Genomic DNA, 10,785 nt, shown 5'->3' with positions numbered 1-10,785 from the left:
TGGTCTTTGTATGATCTACACACAGGCAGCCACATCCAGCACTGGACTTCCCTACTTCAGCAATGTAACTTGGCCTGGAGGTGATATGTAGTTACCACAAGGTATCCTATGGGCCAGGACGGCTGCAGGCGTCCAAATGACAACACCTTCAAAAACATCTCTAGCCACCTGAGCCCAACTGCCCAAGGCAGAGTCACAAAGCAGTCGGTGTCAGGACCAGGTGTCAACGCACCGACTTGAGTGCATGAAGTCCAAGTGCGCACGCTGTTCAGCCTGCACTAATTACCCAGGTCAGGGAGGCCTCGGAGAGCAGCGCTGTGCTGCATGCACACACCGGGGCCCAGGGAAACAGAGTCAAACAGAGCTGAAGCTGAAAGCTATTTTGACAGGTTAATGTGACCTTTCCACGAATGGGCGAGAGGGTGTGTTAGCTGTCAGCGAAAACGTCACCACTGCTGGGTCCGGGTTTACTTCTACGTATCCCACTGTGTAACGCAAGTGCAACTCAGCCTGTTGCATAAAATTGATTATAGGAGTACACAGATTCTAATGCAATGCAGACTGAATTAAAACAGCCACACTCCCCAATGGCAGCACTAAACTGAGAAACTGGGACTGGGCCTCAATTAACCAAAACCAGAAATAATGTAAATATGGCCTAAGTACCAAAAAAAGTAATTACAGACAGGCCATTTAGTGTGTGTCCCTTTCTGGGGTTGTGTGTTTTGGAAGTGGCCCAGAGAAAGCTGGTAGGCTTCACTGGCACCATCGTTTCCTGGGTGCCCAAGAACCAGCGCAATGCCTGTGAGACAAACCCAAGATCGGTTCGAGAAGTGGTAAGATCAGGAGGGAAGCTTGGACACCCACAGCTATTTGAGTCCACATCAGCTACTGCATTCTTTTATTTCCCTCTATAACCATGTTTAAGGCCAGGCTGCCAAGAAGGGGGATGAAATACTAAAAATTCTACAGAGTAGAGGGAAGAGCTAGAAAGTATTTTGTGAACTCTTATTTTCAGTACAAAGTATTAAGTATCTTAACTGGTTTTCCTCTTTTCAGCATCTTGAACAAGAGGTTAAAAAGACTGATTCTGCTGGCTGACTGCCACAGGACTTATGAGGGCAAGGTCACTTTATTTAAAACACTGAATTTTATTTAATGTAATGCTGTAATAAGGTCATGTTGACATCCTGAATTCTCTGAGCTATTACATTCCTTCAGTGTTAACACAATCCTACAAATCACGGGTAATTACTTTTCTACCAAGATATGGCACAACTTAAGAATATAACAGTGAAAAGTTTGAGGAACACACACACTATATACAATTATATAAAACATGTAGGTATATATATATATGAATGCATGTATTTATGTATGTTTATGCAGCCCTTATCCCAAATGGACCTATACCCTCTTGGAATGACCAAGCTCCTTTTTGGATAATGCCATTAGGTAAACCTAACAGCAAGTATACATGAAATTACTTTTTCCATGACATAAAATGCTTATCTTATTAAACCAGTTATCTATCAGTTATTCCACTCAGACATGGAGATCGTTGGTTAAATACGAATATATTGCAACTCTAAGGAAAATTACATTTACGCTGAACAAGGCATGACTCACTTGAGAAAGAAATTGTGCCTGACCATGCATATAAATTTCTTGATTCCAAATACTGCTACTCCGTGACGTAAACCTTCCCCTAAATATAGCCCCCAAACCAGGCACATTCATTCTTTTGCTACCACAGATCAGTGGTCTTAACCTTTGTGGATGGTGTTGCACCATTAAGTTAACGACATGAAATGATTTTTTTTGAGGAAGCCACTAAATCTCAGCTTTTCTCCTCTCACTCTCAAGTAGAAGGCAGCCAGGCAGGCTACTGGAAATGGCATGGACAGAGACTTGACTGACTCTTGTTCTTCCACAGCAATATTTCTACTGTCACCAGCTTGCTTGGTGATAAATTTTAGAGACCTAAATATGTCTGTACTCTCCTACCGTGAGTCCGTCTTCCTGCCACATTAAGATGGGAATGAATCCCCTCTTCAAAGGTTACTTTTTTTCCATAAATTCAGGCTGTGTTGTTACAATTTTTGTAAGATTCACATTAATTGACCCAAATCTAGATTATTTCCTTTAGCCAAAATAGAACACCTTACCCATCGGAAACAGAACACACGGCAACCCATCTGACTGCTTCTCAGCTTACCTGTGTTTCTGTTGGTGCTGTGAGGATGTGATTCTTTTAACTCCACATCCTGCCTGCCCACGAGGGCATGACATTCAGTCAGAGCCACTAGACAACTTCATATCAACTTCCGCAAAAGCCCACAAATTGAGTGTTCAGAAACAATCGTTCGGATACATTTTCTTCTAAAACAGGAAATGTATTATGTTCCAGCCTTCATTTAACAGATACAGCAAATTATGAAGGATTCTACTTCTCAGTTTCATTAAAATAAATAAATAAAATTCGTGGGAATGGTTAAATGTGGCAGAACCCTTAATGCAAGTGAATTCAGAGAACCTCACTTTTATGACTATCTTACTTCATGTACACATAATTTAGGACAGACCAATCAGACTTTGGACTTGCTATAACCACTGAATTTATACTCATGCCAAATCTGAAGAAAAATCCTGAAGGACAAACCAGTTCCCTATGCTATTCAGCTGTCAGGGTGACACAGCTTTGAGACTATTTCATGTTCTCCACACGTAACTGTTTACTGGCTCCCACACAGTCCTGGTTCATCCCACTCCCACCACCTCCTCTGTTCATGGTACTGTGAACTCATGCTATAGGTATGCCAGGGCAGAACAGGTTTGTCAGGACAAGTATTGCCTAGTAACTGGTTTTATTTACCCTGCTTCTCAGGACTTAAGGTTCTTCTGTGTAACTATTTATACTTTTTTTGAGAGGATCTAGGACAAATGTTTGTGATTTTGCCATGCGACTCCTCTTCTGGAAAAAAAACAACCAAAAACCCAACCCTTCCAGTCAGCTTGAAACTTTCGGTGTAGTTGAGTCATTTTCAGTTATTTCTTTTTGGTGATGAAAATACTTTAGTTTTGACATTAGTAACAGTGCCACACGTGGGTGTTCCCCTTTCCCCAGACTCATTCCCCGCTCAAGGTCTAGATTATGCTCATGATTAGAGCAGCAGAGCCCCAGCGTAAAATCTCCTCTTTGCCATATGCCGTTCAGCACAGGGCAGTCTCTGGGCACTGGAGCACTGCTGTGAGCTATTCTTGCATTTCACTGAAGCTACTATTTTTGTCTAATGTAATTTACATTCACTGGACAAAAGATAGAGTACAGTGGTCCCCCTCTCTGGTCACTGTCTGCCACCAGGCTGTCATCTCCAGGCTGCTACCACCTCCTTGTCTTCCAGTGTTGGAGCATTTTGCATTTCGTTGGAAATGTGTCAGTAATAAAAGATTTTAGTTAACCAGAAAGCTCAGAGAAAAATGGGCTGCCATTCACACAAAACCTCTTTCTTTCAATTTCACCTCTCCTAACAGAAAATATCAACGATTCACACAGCTCTGAGAGGGCTTTCCATTTCTTATATACGAGCGAGGATTTTCTCAGCCTCTAGACTACATGAGAGAAGCTGCCAGCCCTGTGATGTGATAGGGGAGCCGTCCTGTCCCCCCAGACAGCAGCGTTAGAGACTGCTGACTTTCTCTATGGTTTTCTAGCACCCCAGGACACAAACATGGTTTCTGTCTCAGTTCTACGGGTGAATTAGTATCTGTCTTCTCTTTGACCCTTGCACACAGGCAGCTTGTACTTGCATTTTCTGTAGCTCAGGGGGGAGTTTGGTGCAATAGAGCACCAGTATCTACCAATAGTGGGTTTCTTCACTTTACTAGCAGCTGGGCTTCTCCAGCAGTAGGGAAGTCAGTCATCACTCAGCGTAGCTAGTGGATGAACGATGTGATGATGTGGTATGCTTTATTAACCAGATTCATGTTTTATTAAGAGGGATGATCACAGCAGAATGAAACTTCTGCTGGAAAAAGACTGTTCTGTAACAGCCTGCTCCAGAATTTCAGTCACTCCTCGCTGAAGCATGTTGTGACTTTCTGTTACACAGTACATAATACTGGATTCAGTACACCGAATCCTTGACTAGCTTGATCCTTGATGAGCAAAACAATGTGAAAATGGACATAGCATACTCTGGAATGAAAGTGGAATAACATAATTGCATTCACGTATAATATTATCATGGTAAATACAACTATCTGAAGTCAGAAAACTGAACATTATGACACCTTTCTGTACATCTATCCCAATGGAATCTGTAACTAAATTATCAAGTATGTTAAATTCTTTGAGTTAAAACATGAACATAAACAGTGGTGGCTAAAACTCAAGACTGTCCAGACATTTGCATTGGAAGCAAGAACGTGAAAGCTTCAGTGACACACTGGTGCTGCTCTGCCATAGTTCCCCCCGGCCCATGCTTCCAAAAACCTGTGTGTGTGTGTGTGAAATTGAGTTACAAAAGCAGTGCAGGTTCTGTTCAGCAGACAGTCCTCCTTTTCTTTCTATTTCAGCAAGCCTCCAAGTGTGAGAGACTGCTAAAAATGGAGAACGAATGATTCATAAAAATGGAAAACTGAAGGAGGCCAGTAAATAAAACTGTTCAGCTACCCAGCCACAGTTTCCTATCACCACTGAAGAGAGGTGTGTTCTTAGGCAAACATTTCTAACCATTAAATAAATATTTGGCTTGAAAGCTGGGAAAATACTGTTTTATAGCGAAGACATTTCCTATCACGAATGGAACTGTACCTACCAGATGTTGCCATAAATTACGTATTATGAAACCTACTGTATCTGGCAAACTGAGGACATTTGATCAAAATGGAGCCCAGTATGTCACATAAACTGTTTTAAATGGCTTTTCTATTATACATGGAGGTACTCCGTCATTTGGAATTTGAGGGAAAAAGTGATTAAGTAACTGGATGGAGTTAGCCAAGCATACCAAATTGGTCAATGAGGTTACTTGACCTCTTGTTCTGTAATCATGCCTAAATGCATGCTTAGTGCAATGCAATGAAATATTTGTTTGGAATACTCCCTTCAAAAGCCTGTCTGCATTACATTCTTGCAAACAGTATCCATTATTAATTGTCATTGCTAATGATTTAGATCGCCTTTTTCCTACACATCACTGTTTTACAGCAAAAAAATACATTTTAAAGAAACATTGATACTGGCGAAAGGTGCTGAAGTGGTGGTGTAGGGACATGACATCTCTGCCTTTGTCTGTCCTGTCAATTAACTTCTGGATATACAGCATAGATTTTCTTCCGTTGCTTATTTCAAGCCCCTCCCCTCATTTAATTGTTCCGTACCTCTGTTAGGTGCTACAATTTATACATACGAGTACTTTGGAACCATGTACCTTGCAACACTTCAGGAGTTCAGCCATGGGGGAAAGTTTATCTTCCTACCAAAACCCAAGTGCCCACAGTGACCACTCCCTGGTTGTATGACTGAATGTGCATGCAAAAGCTGCACATGCACACACATGACAGACGCACATTTGTAGGCCAGAACATGTGTGCACTCCTGGGACGGCATCGAGAGTCTATGTGTGCAGCCTGTCTCACATGCACCTACCACATCCCCCAAGCATTCAAGCAGCTGCTTTTTGCACACATGAACACATTTACATTTTGATCATGAAACAAGAGGGAGGGTTTAAGCCTCTGGAACAACTCGGCTGTAGCTGGCAGTGTGGAAATGGGCCAGGAACTGGGTGAGCTGTTCTGCCGGGACGGATTCATCCCACAGCCTAGTGTAGCTATCATATAAAAGGAAACATTGACACAGTGTTTTAAGTTTCTAGCATGAAAAATTGTTTTGCGCCTTTCATTTTTCTATTCTTTTCCCATTTTAGTCCTTACAGCTTAAAGGGGTATACCTCACGTCTTAAGATAGGTTGCTGGATTTGATTTCCTCTGTCTGAACTCACTGTCCCTGCCCCAGTAAGTTTCTAACTTATAGGCTACTACTTCCCCTCTCTGTGACTGTACAAGTTGCCATCGGCTGAGACATGGAAGTGGCAGAGTCCTGCAGGATGCAACCAGCAAATTGCCTCTCTCACCTTTACAGGAATCTGCCTTTAGTCACCTTAAGGGACACTTTGGGAAGCTACAATTTTCACTGCTCCTCTTCATGTGGTGTGAAACTCCTTTGCAGGTTAACTGTAGGACTGCTGGCCAGAGTTAGAGATGGATGAAGAAAGACGCATTTGAAGTTAAACCTGAGATTGCTGGTTTGGACCAGACAGAGGGCTGCCTGGACAGTGCATTTATATTCATCGTGGATGCTGCTCAGAGCACTAGGCGGGTACGTCTTGGCATTAAAAAGTAAGTCTCTCCAGGAGCTCAGCACAGTAGCAAAAACTCTGTTTAGCTTGGATGGGGTTTCTGGAGGTCGCCTGGTTCAAATGCGCCCCCAGACAGGCCCCATTTTGAAGCTGTGTCCTAGTGGGCCTGAGGGAGGGCAGCTCGGATGGGGTTTCTGGAGATCGCCTGGTTCAAATGCGCCCCCAGACAGGCCCCATTTTGAAGCTGTGTCCTAGTGGGCCTGAGGGAGGGCAGCTCGGATGGGGTTTCTGGAGATCGCCTGGTTCAAATGCACCCCCAGACAGGCCCCATTTTGAAGCTGTGTCCTAGTGGGCCTGAGGGAGGACACTGATGCTTGCTGTCAGGGTCCCTCCTCACATCCCCGAAACAAAAACTGGGCCTCCTGCTTCACACCGCCACAGACCTGCCATGACCTGCTGCCGCCTGGCCCGGTGAATGTGGAAAAACAAACAAACAAACAAACAAACAAACAAACAAACACACACCCCGACCCCAAAACCCGTGGAAGGAAGTGCAGTTCTGGGGGGGTCCTCACTGTATGGGAGAGGGGGGAGCAGCGAGGCAAGGAAATCTCCAGACACTTTTGTGTGAAAAGGGGGAGGAACCTCGGCGAGGCGCCCGGCCCGCAGGCCACCCCGCCGGGCGGGCTGTCGGCTTCACAGACCGCCGGCTGGGGCCCCTCGCGTTACTCGGCGACGAGAAAAGAGAAAGAAAAAGAGGGAAGGCGCCGTTCAGCACCGGCGGCGGGGCCGAGGCGGGAGGCGGCGGGGCCGAGGCGGGAGGCGGCGGGGCCGAGGCGGGAGGCGGCGGGGCCGGGCCGGGCGGGCGGCAGCAGGCCGTCCCTCAGCCGCGGTACCTGCGCCGCGCGGCCACGTGAGTGCCACATCAGCGCCGCTCCGCGCCTTCAAAGTCAGCGGCCACAGGGAGGGCAGCGCCGGCCCCACCGGCCGCCTCCCCCCCCTTCCCCATCCTCCCTGCCCCGCCGCTCCTCGGCCCTCGCTCCCCCCCTCCGCGGCCCGGGGTGCAGCCGACCCCGGCTCGGGAAGATGCTGCAGTCGTTGGCGGGTAGTTCCTGCGTGCGGCTGGTGGAGCAGCACCGCTCGGCTTGGTGCTTCGCCTTGCTGGTGCTGGGTTACCTGCTGTACCTGGTGTTCGGCGCTGTGGTTTTCTCCTCGGTGGAGCTGCCCTACGAGGACCTGCTGCGCCAGGAGCTGGGCAAGCTGAAGCAGCGCTTCCTGGAGGAGCACGCCTGCCTCTCGGAGCAGCAGCTGGAGCAGTTCTTGATGCGGGTGCTGGAGGCCAGCAACTACGGCGTCTCGGTGCTCAGCAACGCCTCGGGGAACTGGAACTGGGACTTCACCTCTTCCCTCTTTTTCGCCAGTACCGTTCTCTCCACCACGGGTAAGGAGAACACAGGATCGACCCGGCCCCGGAGGCCTTCCGGGGAGGCCTGGACCCCCTCAGGGACGCTGAGGGGCTGGCCTGGGGGAAGCCGGGCCTGCGGGCGGGGGGCCGGGGCCTGCCGCCCCCCTCACCCCCAGGGCCACGGGGCTGCTGCGGGGCCGGCGGCCGCCGGCCCCGCAGCAGCCCCGCGGCCCTGGGGGTGAGGGGGGCGGTGGTGGTTGGGCTCCGGAGGAATCGTTACTTCCCAAACTCTCTCGTGTGAGAGGAATACTTGATGTGAGGTGCATCGCCCAGATTTTAAAACCACCCGATTCAGCACTAAAGAGCCAGAGATCCAACTACACATCCCGCCCCCAGCCCCCCTCCCTTAAAAACGTTGGTGCTATTGAGAAACCGGCGAGGTGCCCGTCTCTTTGAAGTTTTAAATGCTTTTTAGGGGTGTTCTCCTTAAGCTCCCCGTCTCCTTTGCGTTTCTTCCAGTCTGATTTGGGGAGGGGGGGGGGGGAGCTGCTAACCTGGGTGCCAGAATTAAGTTAAATTTCGGTTTCGTGTTTTACCGCCCATTTCGGTTTAATGTTTGCATGTCAGAGACTGAAAGGTTATGCTTAGCTCGCTTCCAAATAGCAGTTTTCCATTGGTATTTCGAAAAGCTTGAGGAAACGTTCCTTTGGCCGTAGTTTTTTATAAGCACTTATTTTTACAGCAGCCGCGTTTCACATAGGGTTGTAGCGGGCAGCCCTCTCGTAAAGGAGTGCAGGCATTTGTGCTGGGCTGTGGGGATTTGAATGTGGCTCACCGAAATAAATAACAAAGGCTTGTCGAATAAGAAAAGCTTTAAAAGAATCACCCTAAAATTAGGCCAAACAGAGGGCTTTGAGTCTTGGCAGTTACATTGATACTGCTATAAAAGGTGCAGTGCTTTTTTTTTTTTTTTTTTTTTTTTTGCCTCCCCCCCAACCCCTTTTGCCCCCAGGTGAGCACTCCTTCCATTATGGGAAATACAGTCAGCTGATATCAATAATGACTTTTAATAATTTACTTACTTGATCTTATTTTGGTGCTTCCTGACTGATTTCAAACAGGCAATGCTTGTCCTAAAAATAGTTGTCATTGAGTATACAGATCAGGTTGTCTGCTTGTTATAAGGAGGTTGGTTTTGTTTTGTTGTTTTTTTTTAAGTAGTAAAAAAAGGTTATGGGTGTCCTCTTAACACCTTCTCCCCCATCTTAATAACTAGAGTTCAAGTTTGTAAGAAGAAAGTGGCGTGCTTGTGACAGGTAAATGCTTTCAGTGAACAAATTTCTAAGCATTAATAATGTATAGTAATACTATTGGTGAGAAAAGCATGGAATTGTGATAGTACTGAACCATTTAATATTTTTTTTTTTAGTAAAACTATAGAGGACTTTAAACTTAAGGTGTCAAATTGACCTTATGATGCCTGTTCCTATTCCTAATCAACTACACTGTCTACTATTACAAAACATAAATTATTTTGTCCAAGAGCTATTTTTGTATTCAAATTATTTTTTCTGTAAAATAATAATGTTTAAAAAGAAAAAAGATACTTTTAAAAGTGCTGATTTTCTGTTTGTTCTTACACAGTATAGTATATGTAGCTTTTTTTTTAATGAGACAAAAATCTAATCCACTGTCCCTGAAATTTATTATTTTTAAATCTGGCATTGTTTATTTCAGAGATGAATCAATCAAAAAATGTCCAAAACCAGGACAGTGGGCATGGGATTGAGTTGGTAACACTTCAATACTGCCTGTTAAGGCACAGCTACAGGATGTTTGGATTCAGTAGTACAGTTGAGGCAGAGTTCTCTCTTTCCCGTTGCACATCTGCTTAAGGGCAAGGCACAGCCTGGCCCTGCATGTTTAGCTGGTTTGATCATAGAGGACCAACAAGGAACATATTGAAAACACAAGGTACCGTTGTCCAAATTGAAAACCTTTTAGAACACTGTACTTAAATGTACACTGTACACGTTATTGTTGTTTCTGTGAAGTTCATCTAGTCATCATTTATGTAATAGTCCAGGCATCAATAATTCATTCTACGTCCAATAGTCCTTTGGGTTGGGCCCCTTTTAACAAAATCCATCTGTTTCTTGTTTTATGGAGTGGCTTTACTTCTTTCCTATTTAACATAAATAAGAACTTTTGCAAGTAGACAAGTATAAATCCAGAAAAATATAGTATGTCCAACACTTGCTCCAATTCTTCCCAGAGCATACGGATTTCTGGTGAGGTGCATCCCTGCACAGCACACACACACACACACACCCTGCAATTTACTCTGCAACTGTGCAAGGAATCTTTCAAGTCTTTTGAAATTGTCACTAAAATGAAAGACAAGAAAGAAGCAGAACCTGCCTGGTCATCGCAAACAGCTGTTCTTCTGGAAATGTTTAAACATTCAAAAAATGATGTATTATTACAAACTGTGCACCAGGAATGCCCTTGCTTTGCTGAGTACAGTAAGGACAAATGCAGGAAAAGAGAATCCTGGTTCTGATGGTACCAACTGATGGTTGCTTCTGTGCATAAGTGAAATTGCAGGCAGCACTGGGATATTCCTTATATTCAGCTGACTGAATTTGTCATTCATCTTGTAAATAAATGCGTACCTACCCCTTGTAGGTGGGACAAGGCTTATTTCATAGCCTTTTGGTATTCTAGGAAAAGCATTTAATTTTAGCAGCCCCAACTCCACTTCTTGTTCCCTCCCATCTTTATTACATTCTTTGACTTCTTACTCACTAGAGAAAATAGTTGAAGAAAATGATAAAGGCAGTTAAGAATTTGGAAAAAATTCTTAAATGGAGGGAATTTGCAGAATAAACACAGCGAGGCAAATTGTTATGTGAAAGCAATTTATATTGCTGCACATACGGACTGTCACAAGCTGCCTGAAGGACGGGCAAACAAAGGGCAGTGAAATGGACTGGGGGTGAGTCTCCAGCAGAT

General features: G+C 45.2%; 1 protein-coding gene across 1 annotated transcript in view; it reads left to right on the top strand.

The window, feature by feature from the left end:
- Positions 1–7,027: 7,027 nt before the first annotated feature.
- Positions 7,028–10,785, top strand: part of KCNK1 (potassium two pore domain channel subfamily K member 1) — a 35,510-nt gene continuing 31,752 nt past the window's right edge. Inside the window, exons 1-2 of the mRNA XM_005239154.3 lie at positions 7,028–7,166; positions 7,209–7,806. Coding sequence (XP_005239211.1) covers positions 7,452–7,806 — 355 coding nt within the window. The 5' untranslated portion in view covers positions 7,028–7,166; positions 7,209–7,451. The remainder of the gene's footprint in view (positions 7,167–7,208; positions 7,807–10,785) is intronic.

The sequence above is a fragment of the Falco peregrinus genome, chromosome 7 (assembly GCF_023634155.1).
Source record: "Falco peregrinus isolate bFalPer1 chromosome 7, bFalPer1.pri, whole genome shotgun sequence".
Lineage (NCBI taxonomy): Eukaryota > Metazoa > Chordata > Aves > Falconiformes > Falconidae > Falco > Falco peregrinus.
Note: the sequence above shows the minus strand (reverse complement) of the source record. Positions and strands in the feature narration are given on the sequence as shown.